At 37.2% G+C, this 27,398-nt stretch overlaps 1 protein-coding gene across 4 annotated transcripts; it reads right to left on the bottom strand.

The window, feature by feature from the left end:
- Positions 1-1,172: 1,172 nt before the first annotated feature.
- Positions 1,173-26,002, bottom strand: sap130a (Sin3A-associated protein a). Of its 4 annotated transcripts, none has more exons than XM_079431417.1 (21): positions 25,907-25,975; positions 25,009-25,119; positions 24,304-24,575; positions 23,804-23,959; positions 23,576-23,696; positions 15,844-15,968; positions 14,617-14,741; positions 14,384-14,528; positions 13,075-13,165; positions 12,884-12,988; positions 12,289-12,430; positions 11,881-11,999; positions 10,799-11,083; positions 10,450-10,627; positions 10,122-10,220; positions 7,904-8,259; positions 5,896-6,147; positions 3,657-3,782; positions 3,438-3,541; positions 3,094-3,207; positions 1,173-2,347 (listed from the first exon to the last, which is right to left on the bottom strand). In XM_079431417.1, the coding sequence occupies exons 2-21, from the start codon at positions 25,103-25,105 to the stop codon at positions 2,189-2,191; spliced, it is 3,171 nt and encodes a 1,056-aa protein (XP_079287543.1). In that variant the 5' UTR covers positions 25,106-25,119; positions 25,907-25,975; the 3' UTR covers positions 1,173-2,188. The 4 variants fall into 4 exon arrangements, with proteins under 4 accessions (XP_079287543.1, XP_079287544.1, XP_079287546.1 ...); XM_079431418.1 differs by having other exon boundaries at positions 24,304-24,572; XM_079431420.1 differs by lacking the exon at positions 10,122-10,220 and having other exon boundaries at positions 24,304-24,572; positions 25,907-26,002.
- Between the last annotated feature and the right edge of the window lie 1,396 nt (positions 26,003-27,398).

Here is a 27,398-nt window from a genome sequence, read left to right as displayed (position 1 = left end):
CCTCCAAATCAGAACAAAAAGAAAAAAGTTGCGATTAGAAAATGGTATAAATACCACAAAGCACACCAGAGAATATTAAGAAAATAAAGCTTCAAGATCAAATGTATTTTACAGTAAACGCTAGGAAAATTGCAACAGAAAGGCAGTGTAGACCTGCACAGACACACTAGTGATGTAAATGTCGATCTACAGAACAAAATTAAGACAGATTAAGAAATAAATACAATATTACTAATCTGAACATTTTCAGTTTTATGTAATGCTTTTTTTCTTTTTAACAGTAAAGTGCTGAACCTTTGGACCCGTGTGACAACATACGGAGGGCTGAGCTCTGATCATAAAAGGACAATCAAGTTGTAAATACCATACCAGTTACCCAGGGTGGAGCCATTCTGGAAAGTCATATTTCCATCGGTCAATACTAAACTTCATGGCAAGAACTCAGTGATTAGAGTTTGTGGTGTTTTCAGGTCACGGGAAGTTTATAGAACAGGTTATTTCAACAGAGTTAATAGAATGAACCATGTAAAGTATAAAGAATAAACTGAATAAACTTTATAGAGATTTCTTTCTTTTTTTTAAATGTACATCCTTATCAGCTGAAAACATATTTGACCTTAACCTACAGAAAGAAATAAGATGAGATAAAATTGCTGGACTCTCACAATCAACGCATGAATGCTTCCTGTAATATTTTTTTTTTTTCACACTATGAAGGTCATTAATTTGTTACACATTGTAGGAAATACTAATAACAAAATTTAAATAATGCTAAGCAATTTTTAAGCTAGTTTGAAACAAATCTGTCGAACATCCTTGATTAAGTGTAATTCATAAAGACTACTTAGTAATTTTTGAATAATGAAAATGGTAGACATTTTACTACCATCTTCACAATATTAGAAACATATATTTGATCAATGTGGAAAATGTTATAGCAATAATGAAAAAAATACTAGTGAAAGAGCAGGCCAGATTTGCTGCTGTATATCTGACGTTTCATTGGTTCCGTAAAAAAAAAAAAAGATCCCCAATAACTTCCTGTAGCTCAAATTGTACATCATGGCACTAACGACACAACGGGTTTGATTCCCAGGGAAAGCAAGAACTAATAAATTATACTTTGAAATCAACGCAAGTCACTTTGGATAAAAGCATCTGTGACTATATTCAAAATCTAACTTCTTAATTTCTTTTATTTATGAAGTCTGGTGAAGTGCATTTAGTACCAAATGTACTTACTAAAGATTCTTTGTAAATGTATCCAGTTTTACTGCAGTAGCACATAATAGAGTACACACAGGAAAATAAAAGAATGAAAAAAAAAAAAATTACAAAACATCTAAATTATTATTCAAACCCAGAACAACATTATATCTGTAAAACAGCACAAAAAAAGACTGAAAACCACGTCACTTCCATTAAGAACAATTTTCTTACACTGAAACAAAACAATCCACACATTCATATAATATAAATTCACATAATTATACTGATTCTTTCAAGTACACATTTCAATGCTTTGTACTATCATCAGTTACTATAGCGCTTGAACGTTTACAGTGATGAAAAAAAAAACTTAGAAGGGTTAGAGGTCATCATATCTGGTTAGTACAAGACTATTATATTTTAATTGTGGACTTAATTTCTGGCTAATCTGGGAGTGATTCACTTTAACTTTTCTATTTAATGCACAAAACAAATCCCACAGTTTCACCCCATGTTACAAGGCACCAAAACATGGAAAGCTAGCACACTCCGGTGAGAATGTGCGCAGTGTGTACTTGGTGTGATTCAAACGAAATACAAAAGTTACATCTAGAAAACATGACCTTTCTGATCTTCAAAGTCCATTACAGAAAAAGAATAGCCTCTACAACAAAAAAATAAATAAAAATAAGACAACAAAATGTTTTTTCTAAAATGAAATACTTGAGGGGAAAAACAAAGAGCATTGGTTAACCGGGCTGCCTCATACCCAATGGACAGTCTGACAATCCACAGTAAGCAGCAGTTCCTGTAAAAACAGTTTGATGGTTTACGAGCGTCTTTCTCTCTCTTTGAGACTGTAAAAGTAAGTAGATGATTGTGCACAGCAACCTGATAAACCATGACAGGTCCAGCTTTTGAAGAGCATTCCTGTGTTTGATTATGCTGAAGGACAAAGATTGATATCATGGAGTGGCATCTATGCCCGCTCCTTGCGCTTTAATTTGGAGCTCTTCTTGGGAGTTCCGTTCTTGTTGAGCAGCTTCAGAACTCTGTCCTTATGGTCCAGTACTTTCATCATGGTGTCGCGAGCTTCAGCCACCTGATCCATCACGAGCTTGCAGCGCTGCATGTTGCCCTGAACAGAGTCAGGTCAAAAGGTCATGAATGCATTTACAGTGAAGTTGTTACAGGCTTTGGGCCAGTTCTTAAATATATAGGTCAAATTTTGCATCAAATTCAGGATTGTAATTAAAGGGAAAGAAAATTGTGTTCTATGTGTTGCATGTGCCAATTCTTTGGTACTTTTGGTCTTTCTTAAAAAGATTGATTTTGGACGCCACTCTCATTATATAAATGAGCTAAAGAGTTACATTTTTCAAACATTCTTCTTTTGTGGTCTGAAGGATATAAGAAGGGTGTGTATTGTTAAAACAAGACCAGGGTGAGTAACTGATGACTTAATTTTAAGTGTTGAAAAGAATTCCAAAAAAACTAATGAATTGTTTGTTATTTAATAATGTTATAAATATTTTTATATTTTAAATTTAAAGAGACCCTTATGTTCTGTTGCATTTTGTTTTCAGGCTTAAAAATAAATTATGAATGCAAAAGAGGAAGTGTACATTTATGGTGCAAAATCACAATTTCTCTTTCAACGTGTGTTGGTACGGTGGCCCAATAGTGCACAACACAATGAAATCGCCACAGCACAACGCATAGGACTAATTTCGTTGTGTTGTGCTAATTTCTTTTTGTTGTGGCTTGTTTCCGTTGTGTTGTGTTAATTTTGTTTTGTTGTTGCTTGTTTCCGTTGTGTTGTGGAGATTTTGTTGTGCTGTGCACTACTGGGTCACCATAGGTAGGTAATGTTGAGATACTAACCTGAATGAGCTCATTAATGCGGTGCAGGTCATCGTCAGCTCCAGCTCTCTTCTTTGGGATGAGGCCTTCCTGCAGGGTGGTCAGCCGGCTGTACACGTCATGCTCCAAGTTAGTCTGTGATCAAACAAGAAAGGAATTCATTAAAATGTTATCTATATGCAGCATTAACTGCATCAATAACAGGCAGTTAGCATAATATATATATATATATATATATATATATATATATATATATATATATATATATATATATATATATATATATATATATATATATATAACACAGTGATTGAGCAACTGTAGAGACTTCTGGTGGAAATGACACCATCAGCTGCAGAACTCACCAGCTGTAGCAGCTGTGCGGCACACAGGTGCACTTTCCAACCCTGAGCTCGACATGCTACTCCTCTCTGATTGGCCATGTCCTGTAGGCTTCCTTTCTTCTCCTCTGAGGAGACAGCAGCGAGGTGGTTTTGATTCATATAATATGACAATATTCAATGCTATAATCAAAAAGGGCAAGGAAAAACTGAGCAAGCAGGCAATGTTCAAAAGGTACTTACCTTTGACTTTGATGTCACTGTACTTCTGGAAGTGGTGATAGGCAGCCTTCCATGGGTTACGGTATTGGCGCAACAGAGTGAGGGGAGGTCTGGGGCGGACTGGTACATAACGAACACCGTCCTCATCTGCATAAATATAACCAATGTTACAAATGAACAAGTGTACACCCATTTTGGGGGGTATTACAAATGTACACAGCTAAACAATTACAAACAGAAATTGAAAAAATAATAAAATTAACAAAATATTCAAAATAATATTTAGTGCAAGTGCAACTTTTCGAAGGAAACAATGGGTCCTATTTATGATTTTTGACATTAGTCCAAATTGTTCATATTTATAAGCCATTTCTAATGCTAAAGCAGGTAGATCAAAATTAAATCACTTTCATGTTGACAGCTTTGTTAAAAAAAGATGTGTATGAATCTTTATTTTAATTTATTCTGATAAATTTGTGAATATTGTTTTCACGTTTAATTAAAATTAAAAGTTGCTATTATGTTTTTAAGGTTTTGTAAAAAAAACAAAAAAAAAACTATTTACAGTAATGGAGGCATCAGTATCACTGAAAGTAGGGGTGGGCAATATGGGAAAGATATCATATCACGATTTTTTTTAGCAATATCACGATTTGCGATTTTATCACGATTCTTTGTCATGTTAGTTTTACTATTTTGGTTTTACAAGTTGTCTGAGCATTACAGCCAAACTAGAAAGACAAAGATGCATGGCAGATATTTAGGCCAAAGTGGGCGAAGATAAAAATCTTTGTCATTATTTTATCTTTCTTATTAAAAAATAAGAACAAAGATACACATTACAAATACAAATAATATACAAATAAAACAAACAGTGCTTTATTTTCAGGTACAATAGGTCTATTTAGCAGGAGCATTCAATGAAATTTAATGAACAAATATAAAAATAAAACACTAGATAGACTGATTCCTAAAGCAACTGTATTAAAGTTTTTGAGTCAAGAATAGTGAGTGATTTTTCTCTTTGTGTTTTGTTAACGTTAAATGAATAGTTCCCCCAAAAATAAATATTCTGTCATCTGTCTGTCAATTCTGTCATAATGTTTATACCATCATTTACTCAAAAGTTGTTTTAAACCTGAATGCATTTCTTTCTTCTGCTGAACATAAATGCTATTTTGAAGAAGGTGGAAAACCAAACAGTTGCTGGTCCACAGTGACTTCCATAGGATTTTTCTTTCCTGCTATCAAAGTCAATGTGGACCAGCAACTGTTTGGTTACCCTCATTCTTCAAAATATCTTATTTTGGGTTCAGCACAAGAAATTAATAGTGGTTTGGGACAACATGTGAGTGAGTAAATAATGACAGAAATTAAATTTTAGGGTGAACTATCCCTTTAATGACAGTGGACAGCATGTTTAGTGTCCTGTCCCTTTAAGAGCTGCACGCATCTGTTTCTCTCTTAACTATTTACTTTCATTTTAGAGATAACCAACTCAGTCTGTATGTAAACCTTGTGTGTTTTGACAATATTAGCTCAAAAATAAGTTAGTTGAGTAATGAGGCGCTGTTAGACAGGCTTTTTAAAAAGCGCACATCAGACCAGCGCGCGAATTAAACATTTAACCAGCAAGGCTTGTGTGCAAATAATGTACTTTTGCGATCGCGAATAAGTGCAGTGTCCTGTCTGAGTAACTCTACTGCTGTATGTCGTGTTGTACAGTACATAGAGACGGAGGCGCCAGAACTGTATTTGACAATGTGTGCTGTAGCACGATACTACGAAATTTCTTAAAAAGCAGATCGTGGAGACATTTTTATCGTCCACGATCAAAAATCGTCATATCGCACATATTTTTCACTAAGTGAAACTGGCATTCAGTCATAGCACTTAAAGGTCATTAAACATTTATAATACGGTCTTTATATTACTTTCACATTTTGATATTCAATGTGAAAATATATTTACGATTACACATTTTATTGCTATTTTCAAAATCCTTTTACTGTTAGGTGCAATTAATCACGATTACTTACACTGGTGTAATTATTTATTTATTTTTAAAACATTAACAGTTTGTTTCATTTACCAGAAAGAATTACCTGTGATGTGGAATTTTATATAATCAGCAATTTGAATGTTTCTGACATTAATGACAATCAGTTTTGTGACTTTTGCTGCATGGTGCAGACTACATCTATCAAATATTTGTTCAAGGATTTCCAAAAGGTAGATATATATCCATGGATAATCTCACCAACATATTCCCTAGGTGGAGTCTCATGTCTTTCAGCTCTGTTTCCTGGAGCTCGGCTGCTCGCTCTCTCTTCGTCTGTGCTGTTGGTTTCCACCATCTCCGTCTCCTCAGTGGAGATCACATGCTGCTGTTTGCGGGGTTTTTTTCTTGGAGAGGCCCCGGGCAGGAGGTCTCCGGGTTGAGAAGATATGGCCAGGGTGGAGGCCTGGGACGAGAGGGATGGAGCTGGACCTGTTGAAGCAGCCATGGGTACTGCAAAAAAAGAGAACTCCTAAATATATAGTAATTTCACTATTTTCTCGTATTCCACCTTTATATTTAGTGTTTCAACATAACCTGATACTTCTTGCACAATAATAAACCATCTAAACTACATTTGAATAAATCTATTCCAAAATCATCAGGTACGTCATTTTGTTTGATGAACATACAGTAAATAGAGTACCCGCTCTTGAAAAACAGCAGGAATGGTTAATTAAAGGGGTGGCTGATTGCGATTTCACTTTTTAAACTTTAGTTAGAGTGTAATGTTGCTGTTTGATTATAATCAATATCTGCAAAGGTACGATGCTGAAAGTTCAATGCAAACAAAGATATTGTCTTTTAAAATTATGGTAGTTTAATGCCCACAAAAACGGCTCGTAGGGACTACAAGTTACTTTCCGGGTTCGTGACATCCCAAGTCCTGATAAACCCTGCCCCCGGGAACACGCAACGAAAGGGGTGAGGCCATGCTGCGCTACTTCAGAGAGGAGAGTTGTTGCCATACCGTCAAAACCAGGGGAGCATGATAAAATCTATTCATATAGGAGTCTTCTAACGATTCTAATGGATTCGCAAGCAATGTTCCCTCTAAGCTGTGCACGCGCGGCCAAACACTTCTTCCACCGCGGCCGCATTTGAATTCTAGTACCGGTGAATAAGGCTTACAGGTTTCATAGAAAGAGAATGATGTGTGCCAAATGAGTCGTTGTAGGAACCAAAACTTTCAATGTTTGCGGACTTAAGATCTCAACACGAGAGCCAACGCAAACGCAATGACATGTGAAATAAAACATCCTCATGTGGCTTCATTAAGTGCTAAAAATAAAGGAGGATGGGCACAGAATGGTAACTAAACTCCAATACATTTACAGTCACACACAGGTGTATTGTGCAAGCTGTAGCCTACTTCATAGCAATGTCCAGATAACTATATAAAGGAATTCATGTTCACGTTTTTTTATTTATTTTTATATATATATATATATATATATATATATATATATATATATATATATATATATATATATATATATATATATATATATATATATATATATATGTGTGAGTAAATATGCTGAAAATTCAGCGCTGTATCACAGGAATAAATTATATTTTAAAGTATATTAAAATAGAAAACTTTTATTTTAAATTGAAATAATATTTCACAATATTGTATTGTGAAATAATGTTCAGTATTTTTTTTAATCAAATAGATACAGCCTTGATGAGCCTAAGAAACTTCTTTAAAAACTTCACTGATCCCAAACTTTTGAATGGCAGTGTATTATAATGTAAAAAAAAAAATTCAGGTAACCTAAAATGTACATCATTTAGTTACATCAAGGGTCAAAACAAATATAAAAAGCACATTAAAAGTTAAAAATTACACACTTTTTTGTGTGCGGGGTGTACAGGGTATAAAAAATGTTTTTGCTCAGATGTCCGCCCAGTAGAGAAAAGTTTTGCTCACCAAGAAAAAAAATTGAGGGAACATTGACACAATAATCGGAGCGTTCAAAGAAGAAGGGACAGAGCAGTGTAGAATAAAGGTAAATAATGTGAAAAATAAAGTGTTTTTTAAAAAACTAAGCATTAACACGTGTAAGCCTGCACCCCAAAACACAATCAAGCCTAGAATAAAACGAGTCAACCACCCCTTTAACCAATATCATCAGGTCAATTGTTTATAGCTTTTATGACTGTATAAGAATATGTGGACTCCTTTTTGGACAAGCACTCCTACCTGCTTGTGAAGTGTCCATTGTCTCAGTTTCCTGTTTCACTTTAACCTCTGGAAGGGTGGAGCTCAGGGCAGCCGTGCTTGTGGCTGCTGGCTGGGTGGGAGAAGCCACTGCATTGGCCATGGAGGCAGGCACAGGGGGAGTGACAGCCATGGCTGCAGGCAGGGCTGAAAGAACGGCAGTGGGCTGAGAGGGAGGTGTTGGAGCTGGTGGAGCCAGAAGGGTGGGAATGGCTTGTGAGTGATGCTGGTTAGGAGTGTACAGCGTCTGCTGCTCACCTCCATGACTCGGAAGAGCCTCCACGGTTGCCATGACTGGGGGCGCCATTGCAACATGAACATCAGATTTGGGCTTCACTCTAATTACAGAAAGAGGAACCACATTACACATTCAGATCTGCATGCAGAAAACCAGTTTTAGACAATCAGATCACATGCACTGTTAACAGGGTTCCCACATTTCATTTTTTCAACAGGAATTTTAAAAATCATTTTTTTAGCTATCACACCCAATTTCTTGTAATTTCCAGCAGAAGAAATTCTGCAGAACTGAACTAAGAAGAAACTTCCATGGCTGTTTCATATCCTTGCTTGGATGTGATAAAACAGAAATAGCGAAATATCGTTTCTTCAGGACTGTAACACACATCTGAGTGTAAATGATTAAAACTGCAGTCCGTAAATTTTGCCTCTTTGTTGCAATCTCTGTTTGAAACCTGCCAAGTGCAGTTATTTGCAGAATTATTTTCTTTACGTGTGTTCTGCGTCGGCGCGGATGAATCTAATGTTTTGAGGAGATGTATGTGTGACTGTCAGTCACTGCACCGGTGTGGAAACTGTACTTTGGAATCACAGAACCTAGCCTACATCTTGGAATATACCGTACTGACCCGAACAGAGGTACATCTCAAAAAATTTGAATATCGTGAGAAACTGCATTTTTTTGTAACTTATTTTAAAAAGTGAAACTTTCATATATATTTTACATTCATAACATGTAAAGTAAGACATTTCAAAAGTTGTTTTGTTTTAATTTTGATGATTGGAGCTTACAGCTCATGAAAGTCAAAATCCAGTATCTCAATATATTAGAATGTTGATTAAATCTAACGATCGCTTAGCTCATATCAAATAAAAACTGTTCAAATTATTATTATACTTTGTTCTCAAATTGTTATTGTTATAAACATCAGCAATGCGTGACTGTGTATATCCTGTGTATTAGAGTTACATGTAGACTTCAATTTCTGTACAGTCTAATCTCTAATTGTCATACCATTTGAACTTCATTTAAATAAATTATTTTAACCCAAAAAGCTAATTATTCTTTCTTAGAACTGATTCATTTTGAAATACAAAACTTATGCAATCCCGTAGGCTATCTGTAAACATTTCAAAATGGAATATAATCAAATTTCAGTCACATGCGTTTCATAAACGCATAATTCTTTCCAGATTACAATCCGTCATTTAAAATGATAAATTTACTTGTTCCAGCTGCTGTGAGAAATGTTATAAACGATCCGCCACCTGCAGCATCCTCACATGTGATATAGCCTACTAGTCGGGACGTCTTCTTTATGTTTACAGATGTGACGTAATGACGCAGCGGCATGCTCGAATTTCCCGCAAAAACCTACCAGTACCACTCAAAATAGAAAACATTATTATAAGCTTACTGTTGTGAATCGGGCAAAGGTAAAGCAATAGTTTTGAACACTGGCTGGTTATGTACTTACTCATAAATTGATTTCAGATTATTTTTAACCAAAAACAGTTACGAACTGCAGCTTTAATGAAAAAGAGGGGAAAAAAGTAGATGGATACTTTTTGGATTTTTCATTGGTGTGGGTTGTTGCACTCAAAAATGTAGGCAAATTAATGCTATTTGCAAGGACAAGGTTTAAGCAGATTAAATAATTGGGGACATTCTGTATAATATTATGCCATTAGAGAGTGATCAATTTTACTGGAAGGTTATGACATTTTGATAAAAAAATTATAAAAAAAATCTAAGTAAAGAAATGTTACAAATAAAAATATGCATAGATTAATCATTAACAATAAGATCATAACATGCATTTGGAAAATAAATAGGGTGAATTTTCATTCTCAGGGCTGGAAATCACACTCATCCAGGACTGTGGGAACCCTGTGTTAGGAACAATGTCTTTTGTCCTATTTTCATTAGGATAACAAAGGATCTTCAGGCAGGGCTTACCCCACTGGGCGAGGGGATCCCGAGAGCCTTATCCCACTATCCACTCGGCCAGCGTTATGCTCACTTGGCTGCGCTGGGATCAGACTTTTACGCACTGCCCTAGAAATACACCCCAAAAGTGGTCTTACACTATTTTATCAACATCATCTCTGTTTTTAAAGACGCAAACACATGATAGTGGGTTACTTCTCAGGATGCCAGTAATGAGGGGGTGAATGAATGAAACTTTTCATATATGATGGATAGTTTGGCCCCTCAGTAGTTACCATACCATAAATACATATGCTATGATACAATAATAGAGGCTGTGGAATTAAAGCTGACTCACCCCTCATTCACAGGTTTTTTGCGAAGGATGCTAGGTCGAGGGGAGGAGACAAGTGTGGGTCCACCTGTAGCCGCACCCTGGGGGTGTGTCTGCACCATTGTAGTGACTGGTTGTGTGCCACTAAAAGTGCTCCCGATTGGATTTGTGACAAAAGCAGGACTCTCAGCCAAAACAACACCTGTATAACAAAACAGATTACATACAGCACCATAAGTGAGCAATAAAATTCCTTATTATATAATCCATTTTGATATTACCTAAAAATTTATTTAATTTGGATTTAAAAAAATAATTTTCCAATGAAAGTTTCTGAATATGTTTGAAAGGAATGGGGCTTCGCTAAACTAACCTGGTGGTTTTGCTTCTGACTGTGGCAGTTGTGTGGCGACTGGAGCCTGCTGTACGCTCTGGGTGCTGATTGGTGCAGTGGCATGCAGTCCCTGAACTCCTATTGGTGCAGGTTGAATACCTTGAGCAGTCATAGAGGCTGGCTGGATGTTCTGAGTGCTGATCTGGGCAGACTGCAGGCCGATGCGATCCACTGCCATCAGCTGCATGGGGTTCAAGTGCACAGTGGTGGCCACACCAACACCTGCCTGAGCAGGAAGAGCTGAGCTCTGAGCTGGAGCCGTGACTGAGGAATAAAGCACAGAGTCTTGGTTGGTGGTCTAAGAATGTTTTATGGCCCGTTTACACCTGGTCATTTCATGCGTTTTTGCTGATCGAATATCTATCTGATTTGTTAAAATGTTTCCATTTCCATTTGTGTCTTTGCAAAACGGATATAAGTCTTCAATTCCCACACTATATGCAATTTTAACAGAGTTCACATCAATGAAAGCAACAGATTGCAACAGCATTTTATTCATTATCAGCTCATTTCAAGATCAAAAACCGCAATAGGAGAGAGTGCAGTGTCACCACTGTAAAGATAAGTTAGTCTCACTACTTTTAATGAAGGTGATTGTGTGTTGAGTGAAACTGTGGACTGTGGTTCCCTGTAATTCCCCTACATAAGAGTCTACGTCTTTCAGTTTCATTCGCTGCAGTTTGCGTGCCGGTTTTTTGAGGAGATACTCAGCTACTCATCCACGGCGATGCGTGTTGCATTAGCACGGTCATATCTGACTAAAACAAATCATATAGCCTTTAACACGCTCACACATTCATTATTTTAACAAATTTACATACGTGGTTTCAACAACCAGATGCATTTACACTTGTCCAGTTTTGTCTGGAATGTGGCCCAGACCATCTCCTGAATTGGTTTGAGCCATCGGATGGAAATCCACCTCAAAAACGTTTCGAAGGGCACTTACACCTGATCTTTTCATAATCAGATAGCTATCCGATCAGAGAAAACACATGAAGTGACCAGGTGTAAACAGGCCCTTAGATATTAGCACAGAGGTTCTGGTGTGTTGTGTTTACCTGGGTAAGGGCGGATGGAGGAGACCGAGCTGGTAATGGGGGTGTAGGTGTGGGTCAGAGGATACGGGGATGAGGGGTATGTGGGTAAGAAGTACTGAAACTGCACTGGCACTGATGGCCTGCAGAAGAACACAAACGGTTAACATGACACAAGTTTCATGACACAATTTACTGATAATTGATAACTGATTGCTTTGGTTTAGTTGAATTAATTCAGGGGTGTCCAATCTTACTCCTGAAGGTGTTACATCCAGATTTTTCCTGAAGACCTTGATTACCTTAATCAGGGTTGGAGCTAAACTCAGAACAGAGGTCCTCCTGGGGCAGGATTGGACACCACTCCCGATTCATTCCTGGTTAACAGCCAGAGCTTAACCATCACAAGAAGAGTTTTTAGAGAAGTTTCACCTGTTATCGCTGCGAGCCTCCATGGTGACAGGGTTTGGAGAAGAGCGATGACCTGGGATGGGAATCAGGTTGGTTCTTTCCCCAGGGTATTCTGGCTGGATGCGTGGGGAAGTGTGGGCAATCGGTTGAGGAACCACTTTAGCTGGAGAGGCCAGAAACATTAAGTCAGTTCTAACCTACCATAGATTCTAATCCTAGAATCAATGAATGAATCAATCTAAAACTACCAACCCATCCATCAAGCAAACTATCAGTCCATTTATCAAACATACTATCAATTTATCAACTATGAATTTTAAATCTTCATCCTGTTTGCTGCCTCACTACAATTAGAGGATGCCCCCTAATAGTCGACCAAACGTTAGTCAATGAGAAGAGGCTTGGTCGAGCAAATTTGGATTGATTTGTATTGCTGATTATAATGGGTTCTAATGACTTTAGTCACGCTGCTCGCATCTGGTGTAGACACAGGGTTACATTAAACATTCTTTCTCAGCCCTGAAACTCAAACCTTTTTCTGATTGGATTCAGAATCTTTAAACAAATAGTAGCAATAATCTTGAATGCTATAAACACGTGAATGGGTTGTCCTTACCGACAGGGATGGCAGAGGTGGTCACAGCTGTAGCATGGGAGGAGTGAGAGGCCATTGTCATGGTGACAATAGTGCCACTGGTCATTTGGGTATGTGGTGAAGAGCCTGTTTTGGGGTACACAGTTCACACAAAGTTATTAACCGCATGGAAACGTTTTGTCTTTGTGAATAACCTTTGGGAAAAAAGTAACCTGTAGTGGTGGCTGATGAAGCAGTGTTGGTAGCTAAAATAGGAGCTACAGTGGCGGCGGCAACAGGAGTCACAGTGTTGAAGATTGGTTTCTGCAGACAAAACAAACCCCTCAAAGTTCATAAATGAGTAAAAGACCCCTAGGCTGCTCTTTATGTGAGGCCCCCACTTAATCATTATGCTTTACCGAAGAATGGATTTAGTGCCATACATGGTCCACACGCAGATAGTGAGGTGATGAACACACACATTGATACAGCCAATCTCTATTTTGTGAGACTGTGGTGGGTGCACATTGGTTCCTCTAGGGGGTCATGTGGCCAACAAGAGGGTTCATGCAACATTTTAAAGAAATGAAATGTACAAAATGCATTGTTTAGTGATGAGAAGAGTTTAAGGATGGTAGGGGTTAATTAAAATGTTTAATTTTAAACATGTACTAAATTTTATATATTCACATGCATAATTACATGCAATTAACCCTAAGCCGAACCCTAAAAGCCTAAGCATATACTTCGTTTTTGTACGCGTACTCTAGTGTATGTATACAGTCGAACTCGTAGCCTTTCAAAGTATACTCCATTTGAAGTTGTGCGCAAACGCGGAAAGCTTCATCCATGTTCAGTGTCTGCTCTATTTTTCCCCATTAAGTAATAACTGATAACAAATATTTTTGAACTCTTTTAAACCAAAGCTGAGCTGTCTCATACACTCTCGCTCACAAGTGCTTGTCAATGTGAGTGTCTGTTGTTGCAGTGTCCGCTATTTTGTTGTCGTTGTCCGTCTCTTTAGTTTCGTTTTCTACTGTGACAATGGCCCGGGACAGTGTTGCCACCATGTGGAAAAACTGTTTACTGCAAAATAACTTCAGTGCGCATGTGCGACCTGAGCATACAAAGTACGCGTGGTTACAAAAATCAGGTGTCCCTCGCATACGCGTAAAAAAGTGAAGTATACTTTGGGCTTAATCCTAACTCTAACCCTATAGTAAGTACACGTAGTTCATTAATATCACTCAGTACTTAAATGTTACATAATGTTATATAATTACACTGTAACAAAGACACCTTAAAATCAAGTGTAACAATTTTTATTAAAAATTATTTTACAATTTTATAAACAAAATGCTATCTTCATAATATCATGCCTTATATCTTTTAAACATGGCCCAATAAGTAGCTGCCTTTGTATTTTAGGAAGAGGTTGCCTTGCAGAGGATCATAATATATGGAGTCCTTGGCTTAAAAAAGTTTGAAAACCCTTGCTTTATATAAATAACTTTAGATCTATAGGCTCATAGTAGGACTGACCTGTGTGACGGTGTGAGGCGGCTGGACCTTCTGGGCTCCAATAGCTGGGTGGGAGGGAAGGGTGATGCGTGTGGCAGTGTCCCGGGGAGTGGGGGGACGCTGGATGTTGATGGTAGTTGGTGGAGGGTGAATGGTTACCGGTCGCCTAAAAATGCAAATTCAAAATTATTGGAACACCATCAAACAATATTTTGACAGTATAATGATGTTATCAGTTAAAAGAGACAATTTACCCATGAACAATCTCTGCAGCATGTGTGACAGTGGTGTTGATGACTGGGGACTGGGTTCTAGCAGCTGAGATGGGAGCCACCATAGTGGGCAGAACAGCAGTCGAGGTGGTTACTAAAGGTCGAGACTGTGAATATAGACACTGTGGGTAAATATAAAGAACTTTCAAGAACTAAAGAAAGATGCTGCAGATCTATGAACCAGAGTTTTTGAACATCCCTTTCACAACTGTGCAAACAGGCAGCAACAGCAAATCTACTAAACAACAGAACCTGCTTGTGCATGTGTTTTTATGGTTTGCAAATATATACATCTGGTTTTCTCTGGTGTACTGAACACTGTTGTTGCAAATTCTTATGATTAAAGGGGTCATATGACGATGCTAAAAATAACATTATTTGGTGTAATACAATGTGTTTACGTGGTTTAAGGTTCAAAAAACATTATTTTCCACGTACCGTTACCGTACATTATCACTGCTCCTCTCTGCACCACCTTTCTGAAACAGCGAGGTGTGCTCTGATTGGCCAGCTATCCAGTGCTTTGTGATTGGCCAAATACCTCTAGCATGTGACGGAAATGTTACGCCCCTTACCATATTTTTAAACACACAGCATCTCCACGAAATGGCAGCGGTAACGATACTACAGCGAGAATAAAATTTACGCTTTCTTTCCGTAAACATTTTGGACGGTGTTATGCAAATCTTCCAACACAGTGATGTAGATTTGTTTAAATGAGGCATTTTAGGAAGGCATTTTAGTCTTAACTTTTAGATAGAATATCTCTTTGGGCTTGAGACTTTTGTCTTTGCAACTTTATGGATTTTATATATGCACGAACAGCTTGTAATACTCCAAAGACAAATGAAAACTTGAAATCACATCATATGACCCCTTTAACATACTCGGCTGAATACGTAAATTAATCAAATTCCATGAGAATTTTTCTAATGAACATATATTTTTGTAGTTGTAGCAAGCTCTTGAACATTTTATGGGGCAGAAATTGTGAGTAAAAATATACTTTTTTTTTTTAATCCCTATCCAATAAATCATGAACAACTGGAAAAGTCATAGTGACCTATGAATATATTTGTGGACAATGGGGGGCCTTGGAGCCAAAAAGGTCAAGGCTCTAAACATGACATTTACTTTAAGTGCTGTTTAGATCTGAGCAGACTGTTGTGTCTAGTTGTATGCGATCAGTAAGTTGCGACGCCTCTGCACCTGAATAGGCTGATGTATAATGTGCTGCACAGCTGCAGGCTGGCTAGGGCCAGTGTTTCCTCCTCCGGCTGGTCTGAGAACAGTAGCGCCTTTAGTGCTGGACATGACCGCTGCAGCAGCTGCGCCTGAAACACAAGCACAAATATTACACTTTTACAGTAGGTTACAGTTCAAGTCAAACAAACACACCAGAAAATTCACCTTCATCACATAAAGGTGACGTGTGTCATTTATACCATCAAACAAGAGCAAAAATATAATTTGGAATCTATTTTAGCATGAAGCTACTTGTGGCATTATTATAAAATTCAGCACAAGGATGTAAATTAACACCTTAATTAACACATTTAATTAATGTTTAAAAGGATATTTTGTAATAGACTAGCTAACTCAGGGCTCCAAACTGCGACTAAAATTTGCGACCAAAAATATTAATTTGCGAGTGAAGTTTTTGCTGAGGTCTATATATAATTTGCATGAAAGGACTTTTTTCCCGATTGTTTTGCGCTCACATCTTTTGTTATGTTCACGTATTAAACTTACATAAGACGATGCGCATCAAAGTTTTACTGAAAAGAGTTTCAAACAGTCCTCGTCTCTGCCGCACACAGTCTGCTGAACGCAGTGAGAGAGACCTGAAAGGGCCTGTTTACACCTGGTCACTTCATGCATTTTCTCTGATCGGATATCTATATGATTTGTTAAAACGTTTCCCCATTTACACTTGGCCACATAAATGTGTCTTCGCAAAACAGATATAAATCCGTTCTTCAATTCCCGCTTCATATGCAAATATAACGGAGTTCACGTCAATGAAAGCAATGGATAACTTTATTAATTATCAGCTAATTTCAATATCAAGAGAGCGCGCGGCATCAGCACTGGAAAGATAGGCTAGTCTCGCTACTTTTAATGAAGAAGATTGTGTGTTGAGCGTCTGCGACTTACTTTCAGGTTCATTCAGTTTGCGCGTCGCTTGCTGAAGAAATACTCCGCTACTCATCCGCGGTGATGCTTGTTGCATTGCGCTGTCATATCTGACTATAACATGCCATATAGCCTATAAAACGCTCTCACACGTCTATTATTTTAATATTATGGGAGGAGTAAAATTATCATATGTGGTTTCAACAACCAGATGCATTTACACTTGTCCGGTCGATCTTCTTATCGAGATCTTAGTCTATATGCTGTGTTGTTAATGCATGGACTTCCTGTTATTTGAAGCGCACTTGCCATCCAGTAATCGCAAAAAGCTTTGTGCTGTCTTACTTTTTAATAAACAAAGTATCAGCTTTAAAATGCTACGAAATTCAAATGATGCGGTGTGGGTGCTCTTTAATGCGGACCACAAGCGCACACTTTGGGTAATATAAACACCAGTACCCCGCGTCCACACGGTCCGTGTATGCGTCCGGGTCGCGCGAGCCGAGAGTATCGCACTTAATGCTCAGGTGCGATCTCTTTAGCACCTCAGTTAAAGCAGCAAGTGAACCCATTATATATTTCGATTTACTACTATAGTATGAAATGAACATGATCAAAAGGTAGGCAATAAGAAAGCCTATAATACAACTTACTGAAATGTTTTATGTAAAAGCTCATTGTTTCAAAATGAGGAAATGTATAAAGCTTGTAAACATTGCATTGTAATACATTTACCTCAGAATAACCACTCAGTGTCCATAAACTCATCAGTCAGCTAGAAAAATAACTATAAAGAGGAGCGTTTTGCTATATTCATGCGCTGTTGCATATTAATATTTTTACTTATTCTGTTGTACATGATTCAACTCCTCCTATAAAATTGCATTTTACTAATGAAGAAAAACAGACTGAATGTGTGAAAGACGTGACAACATTTATAGGATGCACTGCACTCAGTTGCCAAGTGATGCTTATGGTCCATGATATTGGTACAGATTCTGTGTAACGAACAATTCTTTGTGACTGGATATTTCAAGCTGTAAAAGACATTTAATTCACACTTTAAGTGAACCTTAGTCCCCCGGTCGACCTGATCATCTACAAAATGGATTAAAATGCTGATAAAGCCTAGAAAAGATAAGACATAAACACATGACAAAATGATTGAAATGTTAAAATAGGGGGGGGAAATAAAATGATAATAAAATAAACCACTTTTATTCTGTGGCACCTAAAAAAATAATTTGGCGCCTAAGTTTTTCTTTTATAGGAGCCAATGGCTCCTTACTCGATTTTTTTGTCTGGAGCCCTGTAACTACTGTAAAAGTAACAAATCCAGTGTGTAAATACACAATGTTATTCCAAAAGCCAAATTCAGTGCTAAATAAAGTTGAAAAACAGGTCGTATACTTGTTTGCCATGCATTTTGATCATTTTACATTAAACTTTTGCATAAAACATGACAAGCACATGCAAAGTCAGCTTTAGCCAATATAGCAATATTCACTAATAACAACTGAATAAACAGTCAGTTCATACAGAAGCTAAACCTTGTAGGAGCAAAATGAATAGCCTATTGTAAACAGAATACAGTCAACATATTATAACTAGAGGTTGGGTTAGCTGAAATTTTCCAACATTAACCAAATTAATCTTGACAGAAAAACAAGGAGGAACAATTTAATCCTAGCACATCTAGCACGTAAATTTTCCTTTTACAATTACGATCTTTACACTGTAAAATGTTCCATGTGTCTTCACTCTCTCTTTCACTCTTGGTGAGTGAATTGAATATGTTTTATATTTAGTAACTGTATTGCTTAAAATAATAATACATTTTATTTTATGATTTGAGCATAAAAATATTAATAATGTGCAAATAAAATATATAAAAAAGAAAAAAAAAAATAGTTGAACCTGGATCAACATTATTGTCCAAAAACATATACCTAAGCAGGGCTTGAAAATGGAAAAAAAAAAAAAAAAAAAAAAAAAAGTAAATCGGTTCACTATCGATATTTTAACATTTCTGTTTCTGCGTTCCTCTGTATTTATTACTGTTACGAAACCGGTTCGAGTAGAAAAAATAACGGGTTAATAACTTTTTGGTTTTTTTTGTCTTTGCCTATAATAATAATAATAATAATAATAATAATAATAATAATAATAAAAAAAGTACACAAAAAGAAAACAGGAAGAGATGGTATCTGGGGTTGTAAACACAACCCCAAGTATTTATTTAATACAGTGGCTAAATTAACAGAAAATATAACATCAGCAGGTGCAGACATTACCCAGCAGCACAGTAGTAATGACTTTATGAACTACTTTACTTCCAAGATCGAAACTATTAGAGATAAAATTGTAACCATGCAGCTGTCAGCCACAGTATCGCATCAGATTATGCACTATAGATCCCCTGAGGAACAATTCCACTCATTCTCTTCTATTGGAAATGAAGAATTGTATAAACTTGTTAAATTGTCTAAACCAACAACCTGTATTTTAGACCCTGTTCCATCTAAGCTCCTAAAAGAGGTGCTTCCAGAAGTAATAGATCCTCTTCTGAATATTATTATATCATCATTGTCATTAGGATATGTAAAAAAAAGAACCTTCAAATTGGCTGTTATTAAGCCTCTGATAAGAAAACCACAGCTTGACCCCAAAGAATTAATTAATTACAGACCGATCTCGAATCTCCCTTTTCCGTCAAAGATATTAGAAAGGTAGTATCATCACAACTATGTTCCTTCTTAGAGAAAAAATATATATGTGAGGATTTCCAGTCAGGTTTTAGACCATATCATAGTACTGAGACTGCTCTCATTAGAGTTACAAACGACCTGCTTTTATCATCTGATTGCGGTTGTATCTCTCTATCGGTGCTACTGGATCTTAGCGCCGCGTTTGATACTATCGACCACAACATTCTTTTAAATAGACTAGATCATTATGTTGGTATTAGAGGAAGTGCACTGGCATGGTTCAAATCGTACTTATCTGACCTCCATCAATTTGTGGCAGTAAATGAAGAGGTATCATACCAATCACAAGTGCAGTAAGGAGTACCTCAAGGCTCAGTACTTGGCCCCTTACTTTTCACGCTTCACATGTTACCCTTGGGAGATATCATTAGGAAACATCGTGTTAGCTTTCACTGTTATGCCGATGATACCCAGCTCTATATTTCTTCGCGACCTGATGAAACTTACCAATTGGCAAAACTAACGTAATGTATAGTTGATATCAAAAACTGGATGACTAGCAATTTCTAAATCTAAATCTGCTAAATTCAGAAAAAAATATTTTTTTTTCAGAAAAAAAGATTAGCAGAAAAAACTTTTGCATGTAATAACCTAGATCACTAATACTTGATGGCTGCTCTGTAAATTCTTCGTCGTCAGCTAGGAACCTAGGCGTACTTTTTGATAGCAATCTTTCCTTCGAAAAACATGTTTCTAGCATTTGTAAAACTGCATTTTTCCATCTTAAAAATATATCTAAATTACGACCTATGCTCTCAGTGTCAAATGCAGAAACATTAATTCATGCATTCATGACCTCGAGGCTAGATTATTGTAATACTTTATTGGGTGGTTGCTCATCACGTTTAATAAACAAACTCCAGCTGGTTCAAAATGCAGCAGCTAGAGTTCTTACTAGAACCAGGAAGTATGACCACATTAGCCCGGTTCGGTCAACACTGCACTGGCTCCCTATTAAACATTGTATACATTAAGATCTTGCTAATTACCTATAAAGCCCTGGGCCCGTATTCATAAAGATTCTAAGAATCCTCTCAGAAAACTCTTAATTTAGCTTAAAAACTTTTACGTAGGAGTCTTAGCTTAAGAGTGATTCGGGAACGATCTGAGAGCAACTCTGAGTAAGGAAAAGACAAAAACTTTCATCTTAGTGAGGAGGCGGGGTTGACCCCGTTGCTATGTATGACACAATCTTTTGAAGACTGTGATTGGTTGGTTGTCAAGAAGGAAATAAAAGAGTGCTTTTAAGAGTAGGGTATATTATAAGCCTTCACTTTGAAATTACAGGTGGAATTTTTCCTCTCGCTCTTTCTCCCTTTCTCACACACAAACACACACACACACACACACATTATATATGCATATATATTCTTTATTTTTTATTTACCATGCTGTCATACTTACAGAGCCGGCGCCAGGGCACCTCCATCGGGGGGCATTTAAATTTCTGGGGGGGGCACAAATCACGTTTTGTGTGTGTGTGTCGGGGAGGTGGGGGGGCTGCAATCTGTGATCTCGTGCAGTTGCTGACGCTCGCTAAAGCGTGCAATCGCATTATGTGCGCTGTTTTATCGGTACTTTCACTTTCAAAATCGATCGCGTTCAGCAAGGAGGGGAGAGGGTGGAAAGTGGGGGGGCACAGTAACTCGTTTGGGGGGGGGGGGGCACGGCCCGCGACGCCCCTTGGCGCCGGCCCTGCATATTTACTGTGTTTTATAGGAAATGAACAGAGACATATAAGCCTAATAAGTGCTGTAACAGACCCAAATCATCACTGCTGCATAGTTGCATTTTTCCAGTTGCCAAATATTTTAATGTAGTGATTTCTGGAGCTATGGCAATTCTGCGCGGTGTCTGAGATGTTAGCATGTCTTTAATAAGATCAGTCACAAACATGATCCCTGCACGAACTAATGTGTAGTGTCTTATTAACTCACTGTCATGCATTGTGTGCAACACATTTCTTCTCCCTCTTCATTTTCGTCCATTTTCTCCGCTGTTAAAGAAACTCTTAAGCCCCTTAAAAGTCCTCATCCATACTCCTAACAAGTTTGACCTTAAGACCTCTTTTAAGGGTTAAGATGCTTTCTGAATTACTTTTTTCTTTACTAGGATTTTTTCTTTAATTTTAAGAGTAAACGCCCACATTTCTAAGAATTTTCTTAGAATTTTGTCACTAGGAGCTACTTTTTGCATTAAAATTCTTCATGAATACGGGCCCTGAATTATAGTCCTTCACGTCCGCTGCGATCTCAAAACTATGGCCATTTGATAATACCTAGAATATCAAAATCAACTGCGGGCGGGAGATCGTTTTCTTAACCCGCTACTCTTAGGTCACAGCCAATACAGCATCATCTTTTCTAGATTTGCCTAAATGTAGGCTACTAAACAAAATAAAAAACCTATTAATGCTTTAAAGACATTAAAGTATTTTTTAAAGATATTTAAAAATGTTTGCTGTATTGTTAAAAAAAAAAAAAACGCTACTTGTATAAAATTGCGTTTTGGGGGAAAAAAACAAGTCGCGCCGCATTTTATTAGGCTATTACATTCAAAAATGATGTAGGCTAAAATGCGGTAAATCAAAATGTTTACAAACATTATAAACAGTTATTAGTTTCTCTCCACAACAAATCCTCTAAACTTAAGGCTATAGCCTATAGGCTATAAAAACTTCAATCCAAAAAAAATAATTTAAGGTGAAACTGATGCCGACCTCTCTCATTCAGCACGAATCCAAATGTTTCCATATTCGCGATGTATCTGGATGCTAATGGATAATTTATTATAGGCTTTGTACTTTCATCGCCGTAAAACATCGTCCTTCACATCGGCTAGGCCTATATCAGCACAAGGTGGTGGTCACGCTGAACGGAGCACTGTAACTTTTTATACGTTTCTTAAACTGTATTTTACTTTGATAATGAACAGGCTGTAATGTCGCAAAAATATGTTGTGTCTGTGTGCGCGTGCGCGATATGGCTATACCAATGCTGGGGTGGTGATGGCGCAGTGGATAAGACACATGCCTTTGGTGTGAGAGACCCGGGTTCGAATCCACTGTGAGACACCAATGTGTCCCTGAGCAAGACACTTAACCCTTAGTTGCTCCAGAGGTGTGCGACCTCTGACATATATAGCAATTGTAAGTCGCTTTGGATAAAAGCGTCAGCTAAATGAATAAATGTAAATGTAAATGGTTGGTTATACTGATTCAAGACATCATTCAAAACTGTCAAGCAAACTAAGATAAATAAAACCGTAAAGCTTTTGCAAAATAAAGAAAACTACTTTCTGCCGTCTCGTTTTTCTTTCCAGGAACTTTGGAACGATTTAAGTAAAATATATTTAGTGAATAGTCATATATTCCTTTTTATGTAAGCCTATAGTTTTATTCGGTTTTGTCCGTTCACAGAAGCGCTGCAGGTGCGTAAGATCTGTTGAATCCATCTTACACTATCCTCGGATAAACTGTAACGCCGGTCAACTGCCATTGCGACTTACCTATGAAGAGTTCACAGCTGAGCGCGGGCGGGCGTTTCACTCGCTGGATGCTTCAGTGTCACATTTGCATAGTCCGTAGCGCACTACTTGAAATCCTGGTTGGTTGACAGCACATTTCAAATATTAAATGGAACGATAAAATAACGTTATTAACCGGTAAATGGCCATTTCAAATTTTCGATTCTGTTCGGAACTATACATTTTGATTTTGTTTCTGGTTCTGTTCCAGTCAAAATTTCATTCGTTTCCGTTCCTTGAACGGGTTCACAGCCCTGAACCTAAGCCTACACATTCTTTCATAAAATTCTGTCATCATTTACTCACCGTTGTGTATGGCTTACTTTCTCCTGCACCTTTGACTTCCATTTTATATAAAAAAAAATAAATAAATAAACAACAAGACATTTCTTAAAATATCTTATAAAGGTTTGGAACAACAAGAGGGAGAGTAAATGATGAACAGAGTTTCATTTTGGATGAACTATCCCTTTATGCAATAATGTCAGTTTTGTATGAATGAAATTGCTGACCTCTGGGCAGATGGGAGGTGAAAGTGTGGGGAGGAGCAGGAGATGCAATCTGTAGCGCAGGTGCACTGCCCCTGAAGATCTGCACGTTAGTGGCCATTAGTTGATGCAGGTTACTCTGTCCCTGGAGAAACATTATTTAATCACAAAATGTTTGTTGCAATCAGCACACTGTGTGTAATCTAAAGAAACCTGCCCACAAGTAGATCATAGTTGTGATAGTGCCCATACCTGCTGACTGCTGATGGTTGCCACTGGTATAGAGGCTGGAGGAATGCTGCTCTCAAGGGGAACTGCAATATGTTTGGCTGGAACAGGTATATGACCTTGGCTAACGGCCGGAGCAGGTGCTATAAGACGACTGGGCATAGGAGACTTCAGGGTAGCCTGCAGAATTAACAAAAAAAGAAGAAGAAAAAAAAAGAAGAACGAAATCATTTGTGGGTTCAAGTTGCCTAAATGTTAAGGTGATTCACAACTAGCATTTAAAGTATCCAAAAAAAAAAAAAAGAATGTGTGTGTATAGATAGACCATAATTCATAACACAACATCATGTGACAATATGTATGTGGAATGTGATTTAATAAGTAGAATTAGCTTTGTCCCTATCTCTCTGAACAAAATGTCAGAATGAAGTTGATGTAAAATACATTTTGATGGTACTGATCATTTCAAATAAGCACATAATATTTCAACAATCACAGGAGCAAAGAAAGTGAAATGGCGTTACCTTCACTGATCCCTCGCTGACACTGGACTGCTGGCCCTGCAGTAGTTGGACTGATGGGGCGGCCACAGTTACAGGAGGGCTGGGCTGGATAGGCACATGCTGGGGCTGAGCAGGAGGCTGGCCTAGAGCTTGGACCAGTGGGTAGGGCCTGACCACCACCGTCTCCTGCTTATCGTCACGAAACGATGCAATTCCACCTGCACTGCCACTGCTGCTGCCAGGCGGAGGATCTTGAGAGTGATCCACTTCACGGCTGCTGTCTTCACTGCCTACTGCAACACATTATTTATAAGTAATGGTAAATATATTTATTGTAATTTTTCAGTTGTAACGTAAAATAATATAAATTTTTCTTAATTAAAAAAAATAATTATTTTAAAGTGAAATACTACAATATTACTTTTCGTTTTGTATTTATTTAGTGTTTTTATTTTTATTTAGTAATAATAATTTATTATTTTATAGCCATATTGATATAAAAGCTGAAAATTCTGGCCAAACTCTGCAGCCCTACAAACAAGAACAGCAAACCTGGATTTATTTGAACTGTAATTTTGTTTAGAAAAAAATATGTACATAGTAACTGATGATGCTATGGATTTCTTGTAACAAGCGGGTTTGGTCAACAGCATTAGTTAATTTTAGTTGTTAGTTTTTGCCACAGGAACTTTGAGTTTGATAGTGACGACCGGTCTGGACTCCTACCTGGTTGTGAGCCTAGCATGCTGCTGTCAGTAGACGTCTGTCCAGGTCCAGCTCCAGGAGGAGGCAGTGCAGCTCTGGGAAACTGCTGAGAATTCATCTTGTGTCTATTATCTGTCAGAAAAGACCAATTACAGTTAAACAGTTTTACTATCTTAATGTACTAAAGTGCAAGGACAAAATCACAATTTAAAAAGAACTGGAGCGGAGAGTGTGCTTTAGAGCAGAAGAGTGAAATCCTGCTTCTGGCCACTGTGCAGCAGAGTTTACTTACACTATAACGTTAAGTTACTCTTATGTGTACTTTTCAAGCAACCCCAGAGATTTAAAATACACGATTGCGGTGCGTCTAACTAGGGCTGGATGTAAAATGCTCGATGGCGGCCCCATTCAGGAGTAACGTTAGGGTTTGAGACTCCAGCTCTAGAGTTCAGTATGGCACATGTATGATAGTTCATGTCGAAAAGCGCATGATCGAACAAAACCAACAGCAAACTACGATCGATGCATTGCACATACCACACATTAATCTCCGTTCGCTCTCTTTTACCAAGTAATATCCACCAACACTTCAAATATTCGTATAAGGCGCGATGAGCACTAACGTTAGATGTTGGCAATACTTCTCACTTTTGGTGCATTAATGTTTACTTCATTAAAGCGAAACAGGTTGCGCGAGTAAATCATACAAACAGTCAACAAGCTATGATAACAGAATAGACGTTACAGATCAAAACAGAGGCGTTATTGCTGGTTGACAAAAGCTAATGTGAATCTGTTCATAAAGTGCAGGTTATATGCAGGAAGTATGGGGTTCTCGCATGACATCAATGTGGAAATATAGTACAAATACAAATAAGACCTATGAGAGGGAAAAAATAAGAAACATTGTAAATACTACCGTGTGTGTGTGTCTCTCTCTCTCTATCTCTCTCTGAAGCTATTCTCACTCCATAGTGTGAACACTGCATCAACCAAAAAAAACACGAAATGGCGGACCGGCGCAAACGATTTCAAAATAAACCCCCCATATGAGCAAAGAAAGCGACTTTGATATTAGCTCCAAGTTATTGTTTTTCCCCTCTTATGTTTTTTGTCTTCATTTTTCTTAAATATATATATATATATATTTACATTAGTTTAAAAAAAAAATGTGTTTGTAGAAACAGAGAAAGGTAGACAAAACAATAAATAAATATAATGTTCTAAATGAAAATGAGTTTATGCATAATTAAATTTGTAAGTAAATAAATAAATAAAATATTGTTTGGGAAAATGCAAAAATATTAGATGAAATTTAATCTGAAGACTTCACAGAAGACTCTCAAGTTAATTCCGTATATCAAATTATCTCCAATCATTAATTTCTCATTCATTTTATTTCATTTTTTTTTTCTCTTTCTCTTGCGCAAAGGGAATAAAATAGAACAACAGAAATAAAGGAATGATAAAAGAAAAATTGTCAGCGTTTTTATATGTTTAGTTTATTTCTTAGGCGAATTATTTCTTTTATTATTAGATTATAGAAATTAATATAAACTTATAATTTTTGTGTGTACAGGCATTGAAGGTTTAAACCCACATACGTATATGTGTATTATAGCGTCTGGCTTTTTATTCTACCTTCACATATTCAAGTTAATATATCTTTCTTCCATCTGTTGTGAAACTGTTAAGGAGTATTGCTATGGGTAATGTGATGAGTGGCCATATTGGGCACAAAGACTGCATTGTTTTTTCTGGGTAATTTCACAGGGGAAAGTAGATTTAGGTGAGCCAGTTGTAATTTTCTGTTGCTCTCAAGGCAAAAAAATATTTATTTTCAGGATGTCTCCCATCGTCTTACAAAAAGATTCCTTCTACCCCCCAACCCCCACTCACTCAAAGCCCATCTGGGTCATAATCCTAAAACATCCCTTTTCATAGTAGAACATAATTACTCTGTGAATTATGTTGTGTACAACTGAGCTGAACCACAGGTGACAGAAGTTATGTAGGCTTTTGCCATAACCACAACCAGATGAGAAACCCTATTAAATATCTTATAAGTGGTACCTTCTATTAAACAAACAAACAAAAAATGTAGTAGTCTGATTAAGGTATTGCTTAGTGCTCTTTATGATTTTTATGCTGAACTCCTGTTTATGATGTAATTGCAGTTTGAATTTTTTTTTTTTTTTGCAGAACAATAAAATGACATGGCACTAGCAGATTCTGTCTTAATTTCTTAGTTTTCAAACGTTGGCTAACAGAAAAAAAATACTTTAATCATTTTCATGTTATGACAACATATTTTTTAAACGATTCTTATTACAAATTTGAGAAGTTGATATTGGTGCATGTTCATATGTTAAATAAACCAAAATCACAGCACTTGCAGAAATGGAGCTTGT

The sequence above is a fragment of the Barbus barbus genome, assembly GCF_936440315.1.
Source record: "Barbus barbus genome assembly, chromosome: 13".
NCBI lineage: Eukaryota > Metazoa > Chordata > Actinopteri > Cypriniformes > Cyprinidae > Barbus > Barbus barbus.
Note: the sequence above shows the minus strand (reverse complement) of the source record. Positions and strands in the feature narration are given on the sequence as shown.